General features: G+C 41.1%; 1 protein-coding gene across 2 annotated transcripts in view; it reads left to right on the forward strand.

Annotated features, from left to right (window-relative positions):
* The first annotated feature begins 294 nt into the window (after positions 1 to 294).
* Positions 295 to 27,857, forward strand: part of LOC140118586 (ultra-long-chain fatty acid omega-hydroxylase-like) — a 44,079-nt gene continuing 16,516 nt past the window's right edge. The window contains exons 1-3 of one of the 2 annotated variants that reach the window (XM_072136691.1): positions 295 to 425; positions 13,547 to 13,769; positions 17,353 to 17,497. In XM_072136691.1, coding sequence (XP_071992792.1) covers positions 13,548 to 13,769; positions 17,353 to 17,497 — 367 coding nt within the window. In that variant the 5' untranslated portion in view covers positions 295 to 425; position 13,547. Of the gene's footprint in view, positions 426 to 13,546; positions 13,770 to 17,352; positions 17,498 to 27,221; positions 27,367 to 27,857 lie in introns of both variants that reach the window. The other variant, XM_072136692.1, reaches the window with a different exon arrangement.

The raw sequence follows: 27,857 nt of genomic DNA on the forward strand, positions 1-27,857 counted from the left end.
GCTGTGGATGAGGAGGTAGAAGAGATGGTTACCCTAGTGCTGGAGCCATGCGGAGGCCAGGTAATCAGGATTTTACTGTACTTATTGCTGGCAAAAAAGTGATCAAAGCATGCCTGACATAAACTACATTTCTATAACTACATGTTGTGACATTTCTCTATTTGGCATACGTGTACTGGCTACAAATTTCCTGCAACATACATGCAGACATTTCTTTAGTTATATTTAAAGGTCAGGCAAGAACTTCCATAAAGAGACTACATGGTGGCGACATAAGACCTTGAGCAATTGGTGGACGTGCACTATGCTGTTCTCATCTGAGCATGCTCAGTGGATCAACCTGTGACTTCAGGAAGTGTCTGTAGATAAGTTACTGCTGGTGAAGTTTGTACTGTATTACTACCTGGTATCGTGCCCAGTGACAGGTAATGTTCCTAATTCAGTGGTTACACATGGCACCAATGTCTGTTATTTGCTGTAATGGCAGAATAGCCAAACATTGTGTTCATAAATAACTATTTGTATGTGATCTGTGCTTCCTGCAGCCTACTCCCTCCTGTGGTACTACAGCTCCCAGTATGTCTAGAGCTTTTATCTGTTAGTGTGTGCAGTAGTTTGTGAGGAGAGTGTTTATTGTTAGCGTCTGAAGACGACTTTCTGTAAAAAGTTTCACTGATGTACATAAATAATTAGATTTTGCAACAAAAATTGTGCTTTACTTTTCCCTTTGATTACTACCTTATTACCAATTTTAGAATGGCTCCTTTTTAAAAGTACTAGTTTGTTCATACCCCCCAACTTCTGTGAAAGCGAAAGATGGAGAAAGAGGGGCTTTATCTCAAAACCACACCCTTTGCACTACCCCTGAAGGTGAACGTTTTAGAGATTGAGTGCCCAAAAATTAGGAAATTTCCTTTTAAATGTCTGTTCTATTATTTATAAGGATTTAGGAAACCAACATTTATTGGTCCAAGGGCCACATACTTCCCACGATCTAAAGTTTGGCTCTATGTATGGGAAAGGGCCTAACTTGTTGATTAGTGTGGATCTCAGTGCTGCGACCCCCAGTAGCGTCTGACCCTCGGCGCTCCGTCAGACCAATGGAGCAGACGGCTGTACGTGACCTCTCTGGTCTATTAATCTCTATGTAGCTGACAGAGATTTGTGAGAGCGGTGCTCAACAATTTCCATCAGCTCCTTAGAGATTAATGGAGCAGAACTAAGCACTGAGACCCTCACTGATCCGCAAGTTAGGCCCTAGTCTGTGGGAAAACCCCCTTTCTGTGACAGGTAAGAGCACCTGCTGGATGTTACACAGGGATGTCAGCTGTAAGATACAGCTGATACTCTGTGTTTTCCGATGCAGGTTTAGCTTCGCTGTAGAGCTGAACCGGCATCAGCTCCATGACGTACTATTAGGCCCCTTTCACACTTGCATTTTTCACGCGCGTTTTCTGCGCGTGCTTTTGACGCAGAAACTGCATTGCACTCTGACCCAATGTAATCGATGGGTCTTTTCAGACTTGCATTTTTTTTCACGCACACGCGCTGTTTTTTTAACGCACGTTTAAATCTCAGCATGTTCTACTTTTGCAAGTCACGCGCGTGAAAAATGCACCATACAAGTCTATGGAGATGAATCAAAAACGCATTGCACTCTGAGACACTTGCAAGTACCATGCAATTGCAATGCGTTTTTCATGCATCAATAGCCATTGAAAAGATAGAGCTCAGTCCTGAGTCTGGAAAAAAAAACATGATTCTCAGTTTAACCAATACCTGTTTAGGTAAAAGTTAACGGATCTGTCTTCATTAGGCCATGTTGATGTAATGAAAGCTGGTTCCTTGCTGGGGCTCCTGGAGCGAGGCCACGCTACAAGCATGCCACTCAGGTCCCTGGGAATCCAGCTGCCCCCACACTGTGCTCAGGCCCTAAGTGGGGTAAACGTTGCACATTGTAGTATAAAAATGCAGGCATGGCCTCTGTCACATTGTCAGTCTACAGATAAGAATCAAAAGTTGTAGATTACGGTCATGGATAAAACATGGATTTTACTATCTGCAGGTGTAAGGTTAAGGATCACTATGCCTGTTATCTGATTCTACTAGTTATCCTATGCCCCAAGTGCAGTGTAAAGCTTTTTATTCTAGTTTGTTTACTTTCATGTACCTCTATAAATATTGTTGACGAAGGGTATATATTGGAATATAGATATATACAAAAACCCTACCCCTATATCACCTCCTTAGTCTACTCAATATGATATGAATCCAGTCAGTTTAAAACACAAAGGAGAAAAAACTACGAAAACTATATTTTAACATTCAGCAAATTAAGAATTAGCCTCGTCCTTTGTTTCTGTTTACATGCTCTGAGGGTTTGGCCTTATTACAGCTTCCTAACGAATGTTCTGATATTTTGCAATATTGTTTCTCAGAAAACTGTATGTGATATTTATGATTGCAGGAAGTTACATTGGTTTCTATGAAACATGACTAGATGTGTAGGTAAACCCAGGCTACAAGCATCTGGTGTAATGAACCCCAGGCACTGAATAGACTCTTTTCATCTATTCTGTTTTGTGATATGACTTCACATAAGATGCAGGGATTCACACGCCATTTGAGCTCATGCTCAGGTACCTATATTGCGGCAGTATGCTATCTGTACGAACGGCAGCTAGCTTATAAAAGTGCATTGTGCACGGCATGGTACGGTGAATACACATGTGCCCTTAACAAAAAAAAGAAGAGCAAGTTCTATTTTTTTTCAGAAATACACAGCGGCTGCGCAGTTCGCCATAGAGAGGGGAGTGGTGAGGAGTGCTCCTTTTCTCCTTTTGGTCATATGTAACGCCCGGGTCCCAGCCTTGGTGTAGCATAATGTTCATGTGCATGAGGCCTTTTTCTGATAAACCACTAAGTAGTATAAAACTTCTTATTTGTCGCCTCTATGACTGGTCTTACATAGACGCCTGGTCATTTCCTGCAGTGGAGATAAATCTTCCCCATTGTCTCTAATTTTTATCAAGCTGTCTGAAATTCAGAATATTTCTAGTTGCCCATGGCAACCAATCACAGCTCCCCTTTAAAATATTCGTGAGCACTGGTAAAATGAAAGCTGAGCTGTGATTGGTTGCCATGGGCAACTAGAAATATTCTGACTTTCAGACACTTGATAAATCTGCCCCAATGTATGATCACTCTATTTTTTTCGGAAATAAAATAGTTTAGAATGATGAACATATGATTGATTTTTTTTTATATTGAGTACATCATGGAACTAACATATATAATGTATACAAAAAGTTTGAGCATAAAACATTTATTTTGCAAAAAAAAAAAAATTAATCATCATGAGCAATGGCTGTAGATCAGAGAAACATTATAATTAAATTTTGGTGATGGTTACAGCAGTGGAAGTGTCCATATAAATGCAATAGTAGAAAGACGGATGGCACTCACCATGGGTAGATAAAATCTTCTTTATTTATTCATTCAAGGTAAGATACAGGGAGGCACGCAGTGCCGCTATGCCGACGGGCCGTTTCGCGCCGCTCGGCGCTTTCTCCAGGCAATAACAGCGCATGCGCGCCCCTACCGGAAATAGGGAAAGGAGCGGAAGTACGCACGCGTTGTCATAGGAACAGCAACGCAATCTAAATCCCATGTACGCTACGCCCGTAATCATTATGGGAAGAAAGGAACCCCAGCAGTTTGCTGAATACTATCAGTAACAATAAGAGATGCAGAATAGTAAAGAATATATCAGCGGGGTAATAAATTCCCTAAAGGAACATGCGGAGCGTACTGGGAGAAATGTGAAATTAAAAAACGCTATATGCGATATGTAAAACTTAAAACCACATTAGGAGAGACACACATCCATATCATGATGAACTAGATCCAGCACATATTATACAAAAAATTATACAACCAGCAGTTACAGGAAGACCTTCATTTCATTACGATCGTTAAGGCCCAAAGCACCCATAGCATTAAATTTCATAATACACCTGCTTTCTCTGCGCAATAAATTTAGAGCACGGTCACCACCCTCAGGAGTACATTCCACCTTCTCAATGCCAGCAAAACTCAGGACATCAGCATTACCATGATGCTGTGATCTAACGTGTTCGATGAGACGTGGGCACCCGACACCTGTGGTGATAGATCTTTTGTGTTCCCTAAAGCGGGTAAACATGCTCCTGATCGTTTTTCCAATGTAATATCTCTGACATGGACAAAATATGACATAGACGACAAAAGTTGTTCTGCATGTAATAAAAGACTTAACTTCTTGGGTGACCCCTCCAAAACTGATATATCTCGCTTGACTATTAAAGTCGCAATAGCGACAGGTCCCGCACTTAAAATTCCCTTTTGGAATGCCACTGGAGAGCCAGGTATCTCGGGGGGAAGAGTACCTGCTCTGGACCAGCTTGTCGCGCAGGGTCACACTTCTCCTGAACGCCACAATGGGTCTTTGTGTAGTAAGTTGGTTCAATTGAGAATCCTGTTTCAAGATATGCCAATGCCTGTTAATGGCTGTTCTTATGGCTGTGTCACACGGACCATAATCAAAAGTAAATACAAAACGTCTGTCTTTGTCAATGTTCCTATTTCTATGTGGCACTCCTTTTTTCTTTTTAAACAACTCTTCCCGTGATATTTTTAATGCTCTTTGCAATGCCCTATCTACCAATGGTTTAGGGTACCCACGTTCGAACAGTCTTGACTTTAATTGCTCTGCTTGTGTGTGGAAACTGCTATCTTCACTGTTCAGTCTCCTAAGTCGCAGAAACTGGCTATATGGCAACCCTTCTTTTGTGTGCTGTGGGTGATGACTCGTGTAATGGAGGAGTGAATTCGTGGCCGTAGGCTTTCTGTAGGCTGTGGTATGCAATTGTCCTTCCTTTACAGAGACTTTAACGTCCAAAAACTCAAGTTCCATACCTCCAAAAACCGCTGTGAACTTCATGTTCATCTGGTTTTTTTGGTTAAGGTAGGTGACAAAGTCCAAAAAGGACTGCTTGTCGCCCTCCCACACGATAAACACGTCATCTACATATCTGTAGAACGCCTTCACCTTCGTGGCATATGGGTTGTCCAGTGAAAAAACATAACGGCCTTCAAAACAAGCCAAAAATATATTGGCAAGGGTACAGGCCACCGGAGTCCCCATTGCCGTTCCAGTATTCTGGACAAACCACTTGCCATTGAAGGTGAAGGCGTTATGTGACAGAATCAAACGCAATCCCTCGCATACGAAGTCGATATAGATGTCCTTCTTTTCGGCATTGGTGAGAACATCCCGTACACACTCCACTCCGAGTTTCTGGGGGATACGTGTGTACAGGCTTTCAACGTCAATGGATGCCAGTTGATAATTATCCTGCCAATGTACACTTTGAATGACTTCAAGAAAGGCATTGGTGTCCTTTAAATACGACGGAATATTAGAAAGAAGTGGGCGTAATAACCAATCCAAGAATTGGGACAGGGGCTCGAAGAGTGAGCCGATGCCCGCAACTATCGGACGGCCGGGGGGATTATTTAAGGTCTTATGAACTTTGGGTATGAAGTACCAACATGGATATTTAGGATGTTCTGGAAATAGCTTTTTGGCCGTGGACTCTGACAAAACGTTATTAGTGACACTCCACCTAAGATAATCTCGTAATCGTGTTTGGAATTTAAAGGTGGGGTTATGGTCTAAGGGGGTATAGGTAGACTTATCCCCCAACTGGCGCACTGCTTCTCCTTCATAGTATTCCTTAGTCAAGAGGACCACATTTCCCCCCTTGTCCGCCGGCTTCACCAGTATGTCAGAACGGGTCTTGAGCCAATTAAGGGCATCCAGCTCGCCCCTAGTTAGATTTTTGAGGGGTTTAGGATAAACCAGGGATTTAACATCCTTTATGACCGTCTGACAAAAAGTGTCGACCAGTGAGTCCGTCGGACAAGGGGGGCAAAACGTGGATCCAACACCTCCTCTGAAGGCCATAACCTCCAAGACCGAACTAGTCTCCTCCAAATAATTCGACATATCCTCCTCGAGGTTGAGTTCCAGTAATAACTGGATATCTTCACCTCGAACAGGTAATGCCACATTCGGGGGGAAGAAGCCTAGTGGACCCACAGTACTGGGGATCTCTCCTACACAGTACTGGGGATCTCTCCCTTTAGACGAAAGACCAGGAGAGGGAGAGGTAAGCAGAGGAAGAAGAGGGGGACGTCCAGCTGGCTACAAGAGGAAACAAGTGTCCTGGCGTTGAGAGGTATAAGTCCATCCCCTGAACCCCCAAGCATCGTACCCTGCCCCCCCAACCTCCCCAAGCCCTCCTTCCCCCACCCCTTTCCATCACATGCAATTGACTTGGACACTAACCCTACTAACCTGGACACGATGTTGAATGATGGTCCCAATGACCATGGTGACAATTCTACTAATGTGATTAACCTCACGAATGTGGCATTATCTAATGATTGTTTGTCTTTGCTATCAAAAGGCCTAAATTTCTCTATGGGAGTTGCTTTCGATCCCGTAGGGTTCGAAATTGATATGTTCAAAGCTGTGCGCAAACTTTGCTTACATAAATTTTTTCATGATAAACCCGATACCACCCATAAGCAGTGTGTAGGAGAGATCCCCAGTACTGTGGGTCCACTAGGCTTCTTCCCCCCGAATGTGGCATTACCTGTTCGAGGTGAAGATATCCAGTTATTACTGGAACTCAACCTCGAGGAGGATATGTCGAATTATTTGGAGGAGACTAGTTCGGTCTTGGAGGTTATGGCCTTCAGAGGAGGTGTTGGATCCACGTTTTGCCCCCCTTGTCCGACGGACTCACTGGTCGACACTTTTTGTCAGACGGTCATAAAGGATGTTAAATCCCTGGTTTATCCTAAACCCCTCAAAAATCTAACTAGGGGCGAGCTGGATGCCCTTAATTGGCTCAAGACCCGTTCTGACATACTGGTGAAGCCGGCGGACAAGGGGGGAAATGTGGTCCTCTTGACTAAGGAATACTATGAAGGAGAAGCAGTGCGCCAGTTGGGGGATAAGTCTACCTATACCCCCTTAGACCATAACCCCACCTTTAAATTCCAAACACGATTACGAGATTATCTTAGGTGGAGTGTCACTAATAACGTTTTGTCAGAGTCCACGGCCAAAAAGCTATTTCCAGAACATCCTAAATATCCATGTTGGTACTTCATACCCAAAGTTCATAAGACCTTAAATAATCCCCCCGGCCGTCCGATAGTTGCGGGCATCGGCTCACTCTTCGAGCCCCTGTCCCAATTCTTGGATTGGTTATTACGCCCACTTCTTTCTAATATTCCGTCGTATTTAAAGGACACCAATGCCTTTCTTGAAGTCATTCAAAGTGTACATTGGCAGGATAATTATCAACTGGCATCCATTGACGTTGAAAGCCTGTACACACGTATCCCCCAGAAACTCGGAGTGGAGTGTGTACGGGATGTTCTCACCAATGCCGAAAAGAAGGACATCTATATCGACTTCGTATGCGAGGGATTGCGTTTGATTCTGTCACATAACGCCTTCACCTTCAATGGCAAGTGGTTTGTCCAGAATACTGGAACGGCAATGGGGACTCCGGTGGCCTGTACCCTTGCCAATATATTTTTGGCTTGTTTTGAAGGCCGTTATGTTTTTTCACTGGACAACCCATATGCCACGAAGGTGAAGGCGTTCTACAGATATGTAGATGACGTGTTTATCGTGTGGGAGGGCGACAAGCAGTCCTTTTTGGACTTTGTCACCTACCTTAACCAAAAAAACCAGATGAACATGAAGTTCACAGCGGTTTTTGGAGGTATGGAACTTGAGTTTTTGGACGTTAAAGTCTCTGTAAAGGAAGGACAATTGCATACCACAGCCTACAGAAAGCCTACGGCCACGAATTCACTCCTCCATTACACGAGTCATCACCCACAGCACACAAAAGAAGGGTTGCCATATAGCCAGTTTCTGCGACTTAGGAGACTGAACAGTGAAGATAGCAGTTTCCACACACAAGCAGAGCAATTAAAGTCAAGACTGTTCGAACGTGGGTACCCTAAACCATTGGTAGATAGGGCATTGCAAAGAGCATTAAAAATATCACGGGAAGAGTTGTTTAAAAAGAAAAAAGGAGTGCCACATAGAAATAGGAACATTGACAAAGACAGACGTTTTGTATTTACTTTTGATTATGGTCCGTGTGACACAGCCATAAGAACAGCCATTAACAGGCATTGGCATATCTTGAAACAGGATTCTCAATTGAACCAACTTACTACACAAAGACCCATTGTGGCGTTCAGGAGAAGTGTGACCCTGCGCGACAAGCTGGTCCAGAGCAGGTACTCTTCCCCCCGAGATACCTGGCTCTCCAGTGGCATTCCAAAAGGGAATTTTAAGTGCGGGACCTGTCGCTATTGCGACTTTAATAGTCAAGCGAGATATATCAGTTTTGGAGGGGTCACCCAAGAAGTTAAGTCTTTTATTACATGCAGAACAACTTTTGTCGTCTATGTCATATTTTGTCCATGTCAGAGATATTACATTGGAAAAACGATCAGGAGCATGTTTACCCGCTTTAGGGAACACAAAAGATCTATCACCACAGGTGTCGGGTGCCCACGTCTCATCGAACACGTTAGATCACAGCATCATGGTAATGCTGATGTCCTGAGTTTTGCTGGCATTGAGAAGGTGGAATGTACTCCTGAGGGTGGTGACCGTGCTCTAAATTTATTGCGCAGAGAAAGCAGGTGTATTATGAAATTTAATGCTATGGGTGCTTTGGGCCTTAACGATCGTAATGAAATGAAGGTCTTCCTGTAACTGCTGGTTGTATAATTTTTTGTATAATATGTGCTGGATCTAGTTCATCATGATATGGATGTGTGTCTCTCCTAATGTGGTTTTAAGTTTTACATATCGCATATAGCGTTTTTTAATTTCACATTTCTCCCAGTACGCTCCGCATGTTCCTTTAGGGAATTTATTACCCCGCTGATATATTCTTTACTATTCTGCATCTCTTATTGTTACTGATAGTATTCAGCAAACTGCTGGGGTTCCTTTCTTCCCATAATGATTACGGGCGTAGCGTACATGGGATTTAGATTGCGTTGCTGTTCCTATGACAACGCGTGCGTACTTCCGCTCCTTTCCCTATTTCCGGTAGGGGCGCGCATGCGCTGTTATTGCCTGGAGAAAGCGCCGAGCGGCGCGAAACGGCCCGTCGGCATAGCGGCACTGCGTGCCTCCCTGTATCTTACCTTGAATGAATAAATAAAGAAGATTTTATCTACCCATGGTGAGTGCCATCCGTCTTTCTACTATTGCATTTATCTGGACTGTTGTGCCTTATCGGACAGAGCACCACTCTGGTAGAGTCATACACCTTCATAACCCCTGTCCACTTCATCGTACTGCTTAGCTCCGTATTGAGTGTCGGCTGTGCCCACACATTCCTTCTACTCTCACTTCGCAGTGGAAGTGTCCATGCCTTTGCTGTGAATGACTTCAGCACATCTAAAGCCACAGGACATCACTAGTCTGTCACACTGCTTCGGGGGGATTTTGATCCACTCTTCTTCCAGTCTCTTCCACATTTCTGTGACTCTTGAGGATTTCTTGCCCAAAACCTTGCCACCAAGGATTTTCCAGGCTTGATAATGCCTTTTATAGAGAAGGCGGAACGTTGCTTGCTTACTATGGTGGAATAAAGAAATCCTCTTTTCACAATGGAGTGCTGCTTCCTTACCATATTTTCTGAAGACTGGTGTTGGGCTGGTCAGACCATTGGGAGACTTGTACCCGCACATATTGGCTCACAAGTGCTGCTCCAAAAAACTTTCTTTGTTTAATCTGCTCTATGTTTACATTTTAATGCGATTTTAATGTGATTTAAAACATTAAAATGTAAACATAGAGCAGATATAACAAAGAAAGTTTTTTTGGAGCAGCACTTGTGAGCCAATATGTGCGGGTACAAGTCTCCCAATGGTCTGACCAGCCCAACAGCAGTCTTCAGAAAATATGGTAAGGAAGCAGCACTCCATTGTGAAAAGAGGATTTCTTTATTCCACCATAGTAAGCAAGTGACATTTCGCCTTCTCTATGAAGACATTATCAACCTGAAAATCCTCGGTGACTAAGTTATGGGCAAGAAATCTTCAACAGTCACAGAACTGTGAAAGAGACTGGAAGAAGAGTGGATCAAAATCCCACCGGAGCACTGTGACAGACTAGTGATGTCCTGTGGCCGCAGATGTGCTGAATCACATGATGTGCCCAGATAAAACATGGAGTGGATGGGGTATACACATGTCAGTGTGAGAAAGACCAAACAGAATTAGTATGCAGCTATGATTTTTACAAAATATCCAAAGGTTGATAATGTTTCATATAGGATTTGTTGTTTTGTTATTTTAATCCTAAAGAATAACAACTTGAAAAACATCAGGATTTCGTAATCTTTTATTATTTGTAAAAAGAAACCACCTTCAAAAAGAGAAGTGGCAACTAGAGCAGTTTTTGAGAGCTGCAAAGGATGCGCTTTATAAATTTATTAAGGTGCACAACAGTAAAATGCAGTCATAGCCACGATAATAATAGATCTTTATATAGCATCATATTTTCCAGCACTGTACAGATCATGGGGTACATATACAAATAAAGCAAGACATTACAGAGTAATAACTTAATCAGATGAAACGATTGGACTGAGGGCCCTGCTCGCAAGAGCTTATGTCATAAGATTACCTTGGAAACTGATGGAGGTGCATTCAAATCAAGGAACAGAAGAATTGCTGTGGCACATCCATAATAAAAATCAAACTTGTGTGGTGGGTCTAGGATAGAGACCATCATTATCAAGTATGATATACCAGGGACCCTTGCTCATGGTTCCAGGCATTGTGACTGTTATCCCTGGCATCCTTCCTTCTAAAATAAACTTTTATAAGTATTTGAATGAGCCTTAAAGGGAACCTACCACCACAAATCTACCTATAAAGGTAGATTGGGTGGTAGGTGGATCAATGGGACGTGAGGATAGCCCTTTTAAGGGCTAATCCTCACGTCCCTGCACTTTTTTGATAACTTTTATCAGATATTTATTCAAATTTACTTATGCGGCTACTGGGGCGTGGAGTAGCCGCATATGATATTACACGAGGCGGCTACTCCACGCCCCGGTAGCCACTTTACCCCTCCTACTCACCCATCTTCGGCGCGCAGCTCCGCGTAGCTGCGCGCCCTCGTCCGGCAATCCTGCCGTCTGCGCATGTGCAGAAGAGCAGGCCCGCATCTGTTTCGGAGCAGTGACCGCGCAGGCGCGGGCCTGCTCTTCTGCGCATGCGCAGACGGCAAGATCGCCGGACGAGGGCGCGCAGCTACGCGGAGCTGCGCGCCGAAGATGGTGAGTAGGAGGGGTAAAGTGGCTACCGGGGCGTGGAGTAGCCGCCTCGTGTAATATCATATGCGGCTACTCCACGCCCCAGTAGCCGCATAAGTAAATTTAAATAAATATCTGATAAAAGTTATCAAAAAAGTGCAGGGACGTGAGGATTAGCCCTTAAAAGGGCTATCCTCACGTCCCATTGATCCACCTACCACCCAATCTACCTTTATAGGTAGATTTGTGGTGGTAGGTGCCCTTTAAGGGCTCTGGGGGTGTTACAAGAGACCATCAGTGCTTTAGATTCACAGTCTGTTACAATGAGAAAAGCAGGTCTCTCCCTGCTTTTCTTGCTGCTGCTAGATTACACAGGCAGGGGGCTGGGTGAGACATTGTAACAGCCCATGCATCTGCAGAACTGAAGCACATAAGCATCATTTTAAAAGTTGATTTTAGAAGGAAGGAGGCCATGGATAACAAATGTAAGAAGATTTCCACAGTCACAGTGCTTGGAGCTATGAGCAAGTGTCCCTGGTTTATCATGATGGATTTTGATTTTCCTCTTGGGCATATTGCAGCAAACACCCACCGGTCAACAGCCACGGTCAGTGCTGGCACTGGCAATTGCGGGGATTAACCCTGTAAATGCCTCCGGCATTACGAAGAACCAAGACTGTCTGGTTTTAACTTATTCATTACAATGTGGGAACTGCCTTATCTCAGTGCTGAGACCCCGCAGATCGAAAATGACTTCGGATGGCCGCATGACCATTGTGCTCCATTAATCCCTATGGAGCTGACGGAGATCGCCGACTGCTTAACAAATTTTAAGATGTGTTTTCTCATTTTCTTTTATGAATGTTTCAATTTTAGGACTAAATTAACATATTGCCCACAAAAATAGACCACTCCAACTCCATTTTGTTTTAATGATTATGAAGCTCTCAAAGCATTAAGAATCTTCCTAAAAGCTGTTGCTTATAGTTTGAAAGGTGCAGATTAGAAAAATGGGTGATTCCTAAGAGTTTGCTAAAACTGCTGTTTGACTTGTAAGACATGTGACGTCATATTAAAAATGATGTAAACATAGAGCATGCTTATGGGAAATGTAAGTTAGTAACTAATTTGGACGCTGAATCTGTCTGAAAAGGAAATAATTTTTGTCAAATTTTTGGAGGTTTTAAAAAAAGAAAATATATGGAAAACAAAATGTGCCACTAATATGAAGAACAATGCATCACAAAAAACATTCTCAAAATCACATTGGTAAGTTAACCCCTTAAGGACGCAGGGTTTTTTCGCAAATTTCTTGCTCTCCACTTTCAAAAATCTATAACTTTTTCATTTTTTCGTGTACAGAGCTTTGTGAGGGCTTATTTGGTGTGTAACAAATTTTACTTCTCCTTTACATTATTTATTATTCCATGCCATGTACTGGGAAGCTTGAAAAAAATTCCAGATGTGGAAAAATTGGAAAAAAGCATGTTCGCATCACGGTCTTGTGCGCTCATCTTTTATGACTTTCACCATGCGCTTCAAATTACACCTCTGCTTTATTCTTTGGTTCTGTATGATCATGGTGAAACCAAATTAATATAGGTTTTATTGTGTTTTAATACATTTTCAAAAATTAAACAAATGTGTACGAAAAAGAAAAAAAATTTCCCCATTTCCTGACGCTAATTACTGTTTAAGGTGCGAAACTAGACAACGTTTTAATTGCTTTTTGAGGTCTGTGCGACATTTTGGTGACTTTTCTTACCATTTTTAATGTGATGTATTTTGATCGAGCGAGCATTTTGGGATGCGGTGATACCTATTTTGTCTGTGATCTTTACTGTTTATTACATTTTATATCAGTTTTAAGGAAAAGATTAGAATTTTTAGGTTTTTTACTTTTTTAATTATTTTTGGAACTTTTTTTTTTTTACTACTTTTTAGACCCTCTAGGGAACATTAACCCTAGATGGTCTGATTGTTACTACTGTATTGGTCTGATCGTTACTACTGTATTGCAGTATATGGCATTTTTTTTGCACAGTATTCATTACAATGAGACTCATGACAAGGGCTTTTATTTTCTAACTATTTTTTTTTTGTTCTTATTTTCTTTCCATCAGGATGCTGCCCATAGTGGATCATCTGCTTGATGTGCTAAATTTAGAGCACACACCATTCAGAATTTATGCAGTCACTGCTTTACTCCTGCTCTTTGTTGGCTTCATTGCTCGCACTGTCCTAAAGGTGATACTATACATCCATGCATATTCAGCAAATGCCAAAAGACTCAGCTGTTTTCCTGAGCCTCCGAGGCGCAGTTGGATTCTGGGACACCTAGGAATGGTAAGTTCAAAAAAGTATAACTCACTGGAATTGAACTAAAACTATGGTTCAATTCACATTTAAACCAGGATTGCCTTACGACTCTTCAATGTGAGATGAAGGTAATGGAAACAAATGACAGTAGGTGAACAGAAGATTGTCTTTTCCCCAAAGGTATTGAATGGCTTCCATCAAAAAATACACAGGCCGCTGCACTCTTTTTTGCACTGTAAATAATGGTAGGGTATAATGAAAGCTGTAAACTCAACCTAACTTGTCACCTTATTACAACCTCCTTTAAACAAAGCTCTCATAGGGGACAAAAATAGGGAAAATGGCTCTGACAAAATTAGGGATGTGCTGGGTCTAAGGCCAATAATAATAATAATGATTGTTTATTTATATAGCACACACAGATTACGCAGCGCTGCACAGAGTTTGCTAAATTGGTCCCTGTCCCCATGGGCTCACAATCTAATCTACCTACCAGTATGTTTTTGGCCAATTGTACACAGGCGAGTACGTTAGTCTATTGCAGTTCCATGTATGGGTCTGTAAATTGCACAGAAACAACTGTAATATACTCACCCATGTACAGCCTAAGTTAGGCTCGCATTATTAATATTAATTAATATAGTAAAAGAAGGTTGTGCTTAATCAACAAATGCCTCATGGCGTGCAACAATAGAAAGCAGTGTTCAAATGATATTAACAAAACTGATATGAAGAGAGAACAAAAGATCTTATATGGATTCTAAGCTTTTCATGGTAAAAAAAAGAACTAGGGTAAATGAAGAAATAGTGTGAGAATAATTAAGTTAACACTTAGTGCTAGGAAGGAAGCAATAGGGGAAGTAGAAGCGACATGCAGAGGTGTGGCATATTACTGGTCTGAAGCATTGTGCGGTAATGGTCTTAGAGTAATTCCCTCTATTATGTGAAATCGCCCATTTACCTATAAAATATCTCCCCCCAAAGTAAGGTGACTCTTATTACCCCATTTTCACATGAGATGAGTCAAGTTTAGTGGTTACAGGGGTAGTTTCTCCCCCAGGAGCCCATATATTCTGTTATGTAGTTACTAGAAACATGTCTTTTATGTCATATTAAAGATAAGGATCTCGTCTTTCAGATCCCATCATGCTTATGTAAACTGCAGAACCAGAGATGCAGTCAGGTAAAATTAAAGTTAGAAATGCAAGATGGAGATAAAGACAAAGTGCCTGTATGGCTATTGCTTTTAATATCACAGAAAAAGCATGTTTGTAGCTGCTATATAACCATAGATACAGACTTCTGAAGAGACACTACCCTTGCAACCATTAAACTTAACTCAGCTCATGTGAAAACAGAATGGAAAGAGTCGTTTTGCCTGATTTTGGAGGAGATTTATTAGTAAATGGGTGATATTTTACATAAAAAATGTAATTCTAGCCCAGGATCTGGTTGTTTATTGGGGTATAACCTGGTGACAGATTCCCTTTAAAATTAGAAGACGATTTCCAAACAGAAGATTATCATTCTGCTGTGATAAAGTGTATTCAGGGGTGGATAACTTTTACTTTACAAGCTTCCCTGGAGTGACAGTCCCAGCAAATACAAATGGTCAGGTCATGCAATGCAGAAGTATAAAATCTTGAAGAAGCCAAATACTTTGAATATTTCCTGCTTAAATTGGTTCTAACATTGGTGTAGTGCATGGGTGTGTATCTCCTGGGATGTCTTTTTCTGGAAAGATTTTATTAAAAATATATGGTATCAGCATTGCACATTTTTGTGTCCAAGTTAAAGAACAATTGTAAAGTTTTTTTCCCCCCACATATCCATAGCTCTTGGAGTCCGTAGTATACACATACTCTACAACAAATATACACGGCCTCTGCTTCTCACTGCTCACAAAGGAGGAAGCCACGTGACAGTCTTCTCTGTGTGTGTAAAAGAACTTAGTGTGTTCAGTGCTGTGGATACAGATGTCGCCTACATACAATAGTGAGGTACAAGATCTCACCTCCATCCAAATGTGATTCAACAGAACTTTCTCTGTCTCTCTCTTCACCTCATGCAGCAGCCCTTTCCCACATTGTAATCAACACTATAAGCTCTGTGCAGAGAAGCTATTAACCATAAGGTGGTCATACAGCACAGACTATACACTTCATGTAACTGTTTTACTTATGATTTCTACCACTTATTACATGTTTCATGCTAATCCATGCAATGAAAGCTTTCAGGCAAGTCACCATATATATCCTGTATATATACTGTGCATTGTTCAATGGATTTACTTGTAGGAATCACACTAGATTTGCTACTAAATTATTTTGAGAGAGAACACAAGGCATCGTGGGATCTGTGGGCAAAGTAAATTGATTTCCACCCTCTTTACCTCCTGTTTCAAGAGTTTTGGAACAGAAAATGCCACAACTTTGGAAAGAAAAGAGCAAATAACACAATATGGGCATCATTCTGTCTGTTTCTTACGGGAGGAATCACATATGACAATTTGGTAAAATCAACATAACTTTGCAGTTACGCTTAAAGCAAATAAATGTTATTGTTTGTATAATGGAAATTTATACCATACTTGTCATGAAATCAGTATATACAAAAAATCTGATACTAGGCTTTTTTGTTTTACTTTTATGTACTATAAATGTGATTATAAATGCTTTTCTGAATTTGAAATGGATGACCATACTCTTATACTTCATCCCAAACAATGGTGTAGGGTTGTGAAAATCGGGGGGCGACTCATAGTTATATGACACAGCAAGTTCTCCCAGATCAAATGTTAAAAAACTTCCAATTTGGGGAACTACTGTGATGAAGTATGCAGACACCCTGTGTGATTTCAACTGTATCTGCATCCTCAGGATGCCAGTGCAGTTTATGCTATGGAAGAGGAGGCAGAAATAGACTTTCTGTTTTACCTTTCAGACCAGAACTGTACATGTCTGGAGCCCCAAAAACACTAAATCAGCCACTGTTCTTAACTTTTTTCCCTAGCCACTAGGTAAGACCCGTTTAAGGTCTGACATTGACCTGCAGGACACTACCCTCCATTAGGTGCCGCTAGAGGCTTAGTTTTCCAGAAAGGTGTATTAATTTTACCTATTTCCAACCTTCTGGAACCTATAAACCTATAAATAATGCTGCCACCTTTAAAATGAGAATCATCCAATCAAAACACATTTTAGATCTCCTGCCTTCAACTGTACAAGGAAAATCCTTTTCAAAAGTGATCTCAATGTTTTTTGCAAAAGTTAGAATGCTTATTTTCACCTTTTTGTATATGGAGTCTTCCCATGTTCCTACAGTTCTAGCATACTAGATATCTTCTGTTTGTCCTTCTAAACTTTGTGTTTCTCTTTGCAGATGAATACCAGTAAAATTTTGCTAAAATTGTTGTTTTATTAACACAGCTGTCTAACACACCAGCAAGGCTGTTTAAATGGATTAGTGAATACAGCATGGATTGTTTGTGCTCCAAAGCTATAAAATTGCACTTTGTCTTTGCTACTTTCTTTTAATATGCTTCATTGCTAACAATATGTTGCTTCTTTCTGCAATGTAACCTTGCATTCTGCCTATCATTGCTTTTTAGTTTTTTCCTAATGAAGAGGGAATGCAGGAAGTCAGCAAGCAAGTCAGTCATTTTACCCACTATATCAAGACATGGATGGGACCAACCATCCCCATAGTATCATTGATTCATCCGGACTCACTCAAATCTGTTGTCGCAGCTTCAGGTATTGTGCTGTATTCAGGATCAATGTAATTTTGATTCCAGTGAAGTGTAATTTTTTTAGTTAATTAAACAAACTTGCAAAATTCAACTTATGAGTCATTAAAATTATATTGTGCTAAAGTTCTTCTGGTACAAAATTAGTTATGTGCATATATAAAGGGGTAACTTTGATCACTGGGAAAGAAATCAACTATTAAAAATAAAGAAATAAGTATTTTTAGCCTGCCAGCTCCTGTAGTATATAGCCAGCCAGCCCCTGTAGTATATAGCCAGCCAGCCCCCTGTAGTGTATAGCCCGCCAGCCCCCTGTAGTGTATAGCCCGCCAGCCCCCTGTAGTGTATAGCCCGCCAGCCCCCTGTAGTGTATAGCCCGCCAGCCCCCTGTAGTGTATAGCCCGCCAGCCCCCACTAGTACATATTTGTTGGAGTAGGAAGGCTGTTCTGTATCTTTGGAGGATGGGTACTCCCAAGCCTCCTTTGGATTTACTGGAGAATAGAATTTTTGCTGTTACTCTAAGTTTTTTGGCTCCCCAAATAAAGGGTAGCATTTGTTTTAGGAGTTTAGCTATATATAGTTTAGGGATAGGAACTAATACAGTTCTAAAGTAATATAATATTTTTGGCAGTATTAGCATTTTATATATTATTATTCGTAAAGCGGTTTTTAAAAAACACATGGCATGCAGACTGATATTCAGGAAATAACAAGAACAGGCTTCAAAATACATTATCAATAATCCAACCATGTGGAAGACCATAACTTTGTCAAATTTTGTTGTTGCAATTTTATTATATGCATCTCTCTCTCTAATAAGCATACCTCATATTCAAATGGGTTATTAAAATCTAAGCTAAAATGTAATTAAGGATAAAAATTGTTTGGATTGGCGCAATATGGTGAAGAACCTTTAACGAGTGTCGCTGGTATCTATAGAAAGGTGACCTGCACCCAAATCTACCACGTGGTTACCACACAATCGGAAGCCACGAAATACATAAAACAAATAATTACGATACCTGCGCCAGAATCAAATGGTGTATCTATATATACATATAGAATAACAGTAGGTGCCAGAAATGGATACAATTAATTCTCCATAATGTTCTAGTTAGAGGAATATAGGTTAGTCTGAACTATGGTGGTTTGTTAATAAAATTGTTAATAAAGATAGTGATGCGTTTATGTTATTACCTGGTTCCTATTTCACCGGTTACTTGTCAGTTTCCCGGGATGCTGTGAATCTCTTCAGTTGAGTAGCAGTCCGATACTCTAAGTGTATTTTGCTAAAACGCTGGGTTTTGAAGAGTCCAGTGCACTGTTATCCACGTAGATGGAAACCCGTGGAGGAAAGCCCCGGCCGGTGGCTCTACCTCTACACTTGGTTCCGGCAGGTCTTCGTATGGTGACGTCACCAAAGAACTACGGTAAGTCGAGATGGACACAGTTTCCTACGCGTTTCGGAGGATACTTCCTCCTTCGTCAGGGAATCCTGTTTCTGCAGGTTAGTCGCAGTTTTATAGGCTGGAACCAGGTACGTGGATTTTGTATAATTGGATAAGATGTTTACAGTGTATAGTGCACTAATATTGGCCTTAATAGATAACAAAAGCCATTGATAGTATGTGCTTTAAGTAGTAAAACTAATTAAAATTGTGTTTTATTTTGTAACTCTAAAAATGCATGGAGGTAAAAACAAAAGAAGAAAAACAAAAGAATAATAGAAACAAAAATAAAAATAAAAAATAAAAAATAAAAAAGGGAGAATATATATATAGAACAATGCATGTATGTACACCACTATGTGTACATACATATAGGTAAAACATAATAATAATTAATATCCTCTTTTTCGTTCATCTTTATCTTTATTTTTACATAAATCCGAACAATTCTATTTCTTGATTAAGACCCATTGGAGCCAATGTATCCAATAAAAATATCCATTTGCTCTCTGCACGAGACATTTGAGCAATATAGTTTCCACCTCTCCAGTTATGAAGAATCTTTTCGATTGCAAAAAACTGCGAACCAAAGAAACATCCTTGGTGGAACATCTTATAGTGTCTGGACAAAGGATGCTCTTCCAACCCCTTCTTAATATTGCGTCTGTGTTCACTGATTCGATCTTTTAGAGCTCTCTTAGTGCGGCCAACATAGAGTTTATTGCATGGACACTTGATGCAATATATTACTCCTTTGGTGTGGCAATTTATGTGGTTAGTGATTGTATATTTATTAGTACATGATTGAGGGCCAAATGTTCTAATGGTTGGTTCTAATGGCTAAAATGTAATTAGTTTGTTATTTAAAGTTTTGCTCCACTTAGCAGAAAACTGTTGCACAGATACCCTATACTGAAAAATTAAAATGCTACTGGCCTTTAAATCAGTCTGTGTATTTTGTCCCTGTGGAGGAGATGCAGGACAGAAGATGGCCGCTGGTCACATGTCCATATCACATGTCATGTGATCACCACTACGTTAGGCTGTAGTTGCATGGTTGCAGTGCATCCAGTATGGCCAGTGTTGTGGTGAGACGTCATCTAAGTGCAGTGATGACAGTTACACATCATTAGTATGGTAACAGACAGTCTTTTAGATCATCACTGCGAGCAGAGCATAAGAGGGAGGAGCTGTTATTGAAAACTGCGGGATCATGGGACCTTTAATTGTAGGTGGTAGCCATCTTGCAGATGGCTACCACTGCGTTTTGTGATTAATGACATTTAGTTCTGTTGTATTCATTTACAGGTTTTTGTATCAGATTCTTGGAATACCCCTTTAAGCAGCCTAGTGGCTATACAGTGAGAGTAGCTAGTCTTTACATAACAGCTAAGGAGGAGCCATGAACCACACTTAGAACATGCAAAAGAAAAACTAAAAAACATTCTAAATACAAGGTCTATAATGGGCAGTAATTGTGTCAGTGCTCATGTACACACCATATGATTTATGTTTATTTGTATGAAAATGCTAGATATTATAGCACTGTTTCTTAAAAGATGTCAAATCCCATCAACGTTTTGCATAAAAACCTGCTGTGCAAGGTGACACTGTAAGTTTAAAGCGTGCAGTGACTATTGGTGTATTGCTGCAGCCTGTTTTATAAGTGTGTCCTATTATCCCTAGTAACGTAATCAGGTTGAGCATGTACCATGCCAATCCATTCATTCAGTATGGCAAATCAGATGATTCAGTATCTATATGCGATCTCTATACATAATCTTCAGCAGAAGTTTAGAAAAATGTTTACTGTGGATAAACTGAGAGCCATTGAAGTGTGGCAGACTAAACAGCGCCCCCTTTAGGATGATGTTTTTTAGTATTACATCCGGCTCAACATTTCTTCAAATCGCCAGCTGTAGGTTATCCGAAGATGTGGTATCTGAGAATAAGATAGTAACCATTTTTACCTGGTGGTGGAGAATCTGCCCTGCTTATTCCACTTGGTTGATATGGACGGAGCTGCTTTCTGGTTAGTGGAAATATATGTTGGCATAATGACATTACTGTGTGTATGGCTTAGGCTACATTCACACTGCCATTGCCCGCCCGTACCGTACCATAGCGGGCAATGGCAGTGCACAGGGAGAGGAGGAGGAGGTGAGCGCAGCTCACCCCTGCCACTCTCCATAGGGATACATGGCGCACAGCGCCGTATTACGGGTAAAGCTAGGACAGGTCCTATCTTTTTCCCAGGTACGGAGCGGTATGGTGCCGCACGTGTGCTGCACCGTACCGCTCCCGTAGGGCGCCGTGAGCCCATTACTGTCTATGGGGGACGTATATGGGCCGTATATACGTCGGCCGTATATATGTCCCCCATACTGTAGTGTGAATGTAGCCTTATTAGTTACTGCCTGTTGCAAAGAATACTTAAAATATTAAATTTTATTTCAATCAAAATCTAAAAAGGGCCACTCTTCAGCCACTAAACTTTCAATATTTCAGGCAACTCAGTGTATGTTTTGGGGATCGGGAATATGTTACTATTCTCATTCAAATGTATCGCCCCCTTGAACATACAGCTGACTAAGATATGTGTCACACACACGCAGTCATAATTTAACCAGTTTCGGTCACTACACACTGCTGGCACACAGGCCACCTATAGAGTGCTATTCACATTGCTATACTTTGCACTCTATCTAATCCTATATTGTCCTCCGCCTGACGCGTTTCAACACTCCCCTGCAGGGGAAGTGTGTCATCAGAGGCTTTTGGATGTAACCTATAGGATAATGCCGATGCACAGGATCATATTTGTGTGTGCATCGGTCGGCGTCACCCGGCACTATTGAGGCCGTGAACGCGCGCGGCTGATCGCGTGAAGTATAAAGGGGAAGCCACGCCCACAATGGGAGGAGCAACCTCCGGCAATGGCCAATCGCGGCAATCCCCCAGAAGAGGGCTTGTCCCCTGATTGACAAGTAGAGAAACCGAGGACATCGCGACTCCAGCAGTATCCGTGAGTATACCCCATAGTCGCCGATGCAAGTAGCGATCCATTTAATTGTGTTACCATGCCTAGAGCTGTTTATACATGCACGGCCCCCACATCGGATTGCATTAGATTATTTAAAAGAGTAATTGAGGATCGAATTGCGGTTCCCATACTCCTAAATCTGACATTGGTAATTCATGAAGGCAAAGGAAATATACAGCAAGAGATCCAGAAATGCAAAAAAACATGTGTTCAAATCCCAATTAAAAGAGAACAACAGAAGGGAATGAGATATTTTGAAACGAAGAATGCTATACATGGATTGTGACATCCATTCATGAGATGGGGTAGAGCTTCCTTTGAGGATTCATAGGAAACAACTATAGTTTATTTGGTCATTCAGGCCCATAGGTTTCTCTGTGGCCAACACACAGATCCATCTCGCCTCGCGTTGGAGGAGGACACGATCAAAATCCCCTCCACGCGCTGGAGGTGTCACTAATTCCACCCCCTGGAATTTTATACTTAGGGGATCGCCATTATGATTGTCCCAAACATGACGGGCAATCGTGGTGTCTTTGGAATTTTTGATGTCCCTAACGTGTTCTCGGATTTGCACCCGAAATTCCCTAAAGGTCTTTCCAACATATTGGATGCCACAGTGACATGTGCCAAGGTAAATCACCCCCATGCTTCTACAATTAATAAATTGTCTGTTTTTAAACACCCGTTTGGTTGATGTACTGGTGAATGATCTACTCATGGCAATAGATTCACAGGCTTTACATGACCCACATTTAAAGGTGCCAGTCGGTGGTTTAGGCATCCATGTACTGACCGTGGGTGGTCCCAGATGACTATGGACCAGTTTGTCCCGCAGATTTTGACCTCTTCTGTAAGTAATCTGCGGGACATCACCCACTTGGTCCCCTATATCCGGGTCCAATTTCAGGATTTTCCAATGGGTAGATAGGATATCCCTCACTTGTTGGTATCGAGAGTCATAGGTCCCTATGATCCTTGCAGTACCTGGCGAGGGATCCCTAATTTTAGGGACAAGGAGATAATCCCTATTGCTGGTGATGGCAGCCTGATGCGCAGTTTTTAGAACATGGATGCCTAAACCACCGACTGGCACCTTTTAAATGTGGGTCATGTAAAGCCTGTGAATCTATTGCCATGAGTAGATCATTCACCAGTACATCAACCAAACGGGTGTTTAAAAACAGACAATTTATTAATTGTAGAAGCATGGGGGTGATTTACCTTGGCACATGTCACTGTGGCATCCAATATGTTGGAAAGACCTTTAGGGAATTTCGGGTGCGAATCCGAGAACACGTTAGGGACATCAAAAATTCCAAAGACACCACGATTGCCCGTCATGTTTGGGACAATCATAATGGCGATCCCCTAAGTATAAAATTCCAGGGGGTGGAATTAGTGACACCTCCAGCGCGTGGAGGGGATTTTGATCGTGTCCTCCTCCAACGCGAGGCGAGATGGATCTGTGTGTTGGCCACAGAGAAACCTATGGGCCTGAATGACCAAATAAACTATAGTTGTTTCCTATGAATCCTCATAGGAAGCTCTACCCCATCTCATGAATGGATGTCACAATCCATGTATAGCATTCTTCGTTCCAAAATATCTCATTCCCTTCTGTTGTTCTCTTTTAATTGGGATTTGAACACATGTTTTTTTTGCATTTCTGGATCTCTTGCTGTATATTTCCTTTGCCTTCATGAATTACCAATGTCAGATTTAGGAGTATGGGAACCGCAATTCGATCCTCAATTACTCTTTTAAATAATCTAATGCAATCCGATGTGGGGGCCGTGCATGTATAAACAGCTCTAGGCATGGTAACACAATTAAATGGATCGCTACTTGCATCGGCGACTATGGGGTATACTCACGGATACTGCTGGAGTCGCGATGTCCTCGGTTTCTCTACTTGTCAATCAGGGGACAAGCCCTCTTCTGGGGGATTGCCGCGATTGGCCATTGCCGGAGGTTGCTCCTCCCATTGTGGGCGTGGCTTCCCCTTTATACTTCACGCGATCAGCCGCGCGCGTTCACGGCCTCAATAGTGCCGGGTGACGCCGACCGATGCACACACAAATATGATCCTGTGCATCGGCATTATCCTATAGGTTACATCCAAAAGCCTCTGATGACACACTTCCCCTGCAGGGGAGTGTTGAAACGCGTCAGGCGGAGGACAATATAGGATTAGATAGAGTGCAAAGTATAGCAATGTGAATAGCACTCTATAGGTGGCCTGTGTGCCAGCAGTGTGTAGTGACCGAAACTGGTTAAATTATGACTGCGTGTGTGTGACACATATCTTAGTCAGCTGTATGTTCAAAGGGGCGATACATTTGAATGAGAATAGTAACATATTCCCGATCCCCAAAACATACACTGAGTTGCCTGAAATATTGAAAGTTTAGTGGCTGAAGAGTGGCCCTTTTTAGATTTTGATTGAAATAAAATTTAATATTTTAAGTGTTCTTTGCAACAGGCAGTAACTCTTTCACACGTGAACACAAACTTCTTTATCTTTATTTTTTGTTGTGAATGTAGCCTTATACTTAGAATATTCAGTTCTCTTGAAATACACTGCTCTCAATGCTTTTCTCTGGTGCAAATTCAAGCCAGTTCATTGAATCATAGGTCTGATGCCTTTTTTTTACATTTAATGTAGTGTAGTAGACCCTTCCTGGTAACTCACTTTTAAAAGCTATAATTGGAAACCAGACCTTACTAGATGTATAAATAAAACCAAGCTGGGCCTATAAGTTAGAGAATGGGCAAGAGAGATTTATCAACCGTGTCTTGAGGTGCGGAGTTAGATTAGACAGTCTTCTGCTGTGCCACATTTATCACAGTGTCTGATGCAGGATAATAAACCTACTCTACACCTTCTGTTAGTTGGCTTACATTACACCAAAAAGCTGAACCAAAATTCTGGTGCATTAGTTTTACTTTTGGAGCATAAATTTTTTTTTGGTGAGAATCCACGGACCATGTTATAGGCCCCACCCCTTTTGTCGTTCTTGTCTTAACTCCTTAGTGACTCAAAATGAACATTTAATGAATTCCCTATTTTGTTTTGATATATAATATGTATTGTCCCGGGCAAACGGGGCGACTATGGCGGTGGTTTTTGTAATGTAGCGGGGGATTTTTTTTTTATTATTATATGGGGAAATGTCATTGTATTTTTAAGAATATTTATTAATATTTGTGTGTGTGTGTGTGTGTGTGTGTGTGTGTTTTTAATTTATAAAAGACCCCTGGGGGGACATTTTCATTTCATTTTTTTTTCTTCTTTTACAAGTTTTCCCCTGTAGCTGAGGCATCTATAAGAGTCCAAGTTACTGAGGAAAACGACCAACTAAGATTGGGGATTCTAATCAAAGCTGTACTGGGTCTAATTAGACCCAGCAGCTCTGATTAACCCCATTAGACCCGGCGACCTTGTGACCGCCGAGTCTATGCATCGTGCTCATTCAGCACATTGCTGTGAGGAGCGGAGATGGGAAAAGCGGTAACGAACTGCATCTCCGTTCTCCCTAGTGTCACCGGATGCCTCTGACACCCAGAGACTGGGTCCTGCTGTGGCGGCTAGCACGGGAGCAGTAGAGAACTGCAGCAATGACTCTGGACCTGCGCTCGCTGATGTCTAAAGTCAGCGGGCGGTCTGAATAGAGTTAAGTGTCTGAAAAGTGTCTAAAAACCCTCAATGTGGCACAGACAGAATTCTGTCATAAAACAGCTGATCTTTAGCTACTGTTTATATGGCATATGTGCATGTGTATTATACAGGAAGTAACAAAAAAGTTGGCACGGTGAAATATCTCATGAAATATACATGGGATCGAAAAACTAAAAATATGCATGGCAAATATTTTTCAAAAATCTATCCAATAATAACAAACATGTCCTCCTACCTCCACCCCCTATGGGGCAACGTTTAATATAAAGTAATTAAAGTAATTTTCATTGAGATCTCAAAATGGGTAAAAAAAAATTCAAATATGGGGATATCTCGAGAAATGCACATGAGATCAAAAACCTAAAAATATCTAACAAATATTTCTTAAAAAGCTGACCCTGTTTTTTCACCTCCCCCCAAACAAATTTTTTATTTAGAAACGACATTCGGCGTAACCCAGGAACAACAAGATGGGTAGTAGTTTTCTGTTCTCTTCAGGGTTCTGGTATAATGTAAGTCTCCTTGCCTCTCACACATTGGAGAACTTGATTAAAACAAACCTGACACCACATTTTTTACAAGTACAGCTATTGGCAGGTTAAAAGAAACCCTTCTTTTAGCTAAAAACCATATGTAGGCATGTATGCTTCACATTATATCCCTTCATATTTTCCATTGTCTTAAAGATTTTTATCTGGGTCTCAAACTCCTAATCATTGTAAAGGTGACTTTCAAATTATAGTCTTTATTCCAGCTTGGAATGGAGTAAACCAGGAAAGACACACTGTCCTTTCTGAAGATTAGCTCAAGACTGCTTTATTCTCTTTGGCACTGAAACTCTTATCTGGAAATTCATAAAACACTCTGCAAGGGGCGTGCAAATACACAAGCGGGCAATACTACTGGGTGGTTTGACCCTGGAAATGCAACACTATTGGATGTAAGCACACAAAGGAATGTAGAACCATTGGCTGTCTTCACATAAACAAAATGCCCAGATGTTCACCTGGATACCTTCCTCTAAGTGGTGCTAGAGAGCACTAAGTCTTTGTGTGCTGAGGGGCGAACCCCACCCAAACTTTAGTTTTTACTACACAGTTATGTGAAATGAATGCTGAGTCTTTAAAATGTCTGACAGTATGTAAGATGGCATTCAAGACCAGTGTGATATCCTTAACAATTGTTTGATTGAATATCTGTTATAGCTCTGATTTAAATAGTTAAAAATGATTTCTAAATCCTGAAATTACATCTGGTAACCATGAAATAATTTAGAGCTTTAAATCATATACAGGAATGGGATCTTTTATCTGCATTGCTTGGGCCTAATATTACTAAATCACAGTATCTAAGAATTGCCAAGTGTTCTTATTTGCTTCTGGAGCTTTCTCTGGGAACTATATGATCTTAATGGTCATGTCATGTTCCAAGCAATTAGTAACTTGTATTCTTCTCTGTTTCACTTTCTGGTATATGGGCTCCAGAAAAGAGATCCCATATCCATTCATCATAATTTCTTGCTAACAACCTTCTGACTGTAACTTCCCATCACTCTAGATTAAAAATACAGAAGAAGGCTTACTGGTGGCGAATGAATTGGTGAAACGTTACGTCTATGGCTGTTCCTGGTGGTTTAGTCTTTACTATCCCATCATAAGGCTCTTCCATCCTAATTACATTAAGCCCGTGTTTCAGGTCCCAGGTAGACTCTCATTTCTGAAGTTACTGTTCTGAGCATTTGTGTATGCTTTGCTTTGTACCTTTGCTTTTCCGTATGAAGATGTGTTAATTCGTAGCTCTTAAATAATTTTAATAAAATATCAGTTAGTCGCACCATAACATGATTGTTTTTTGCTTGTGTTTGGAAATAAATATTGTACATTCCATAAGCTTCTAGGTTATGTGTTCATGTTCAGCAACTGCATATACAGAGAACATGTTCGCAGACGAATACATGACCGCAAAGGCTAAGTTCCTTACCTCTGTTTAAAAAAAGTAAAAACGGAGGTTTAACATATCAATGTACATTTTATGTCATCCATTACAGTATGTTTCGTTTAGGCAGCTATTCGTTATCCATATGTTTTTTGGACGGAAAAAATTAGGTTGGCCGGAGTACTTTTCCTCATTTGAAAATCTGAAAAAAACTGCATGGATAATGGATCCCTGCCTAATCGAACATAAGGGATGACA

Source organism: Engystomops pustulosus, chromosome 2 (assembly GCF_040894005.1).
Source record: "Engystomops pustulosus chromosome 2, aEngPut4.maternal, whole genome shotgun sequence".
NCBI classification, from domain to species: Eukaryota; Metazoa; Chordata; class Amphibia; order Anura; family Leptodactylidae; genus Engystomops; species Engystomops pustulosus.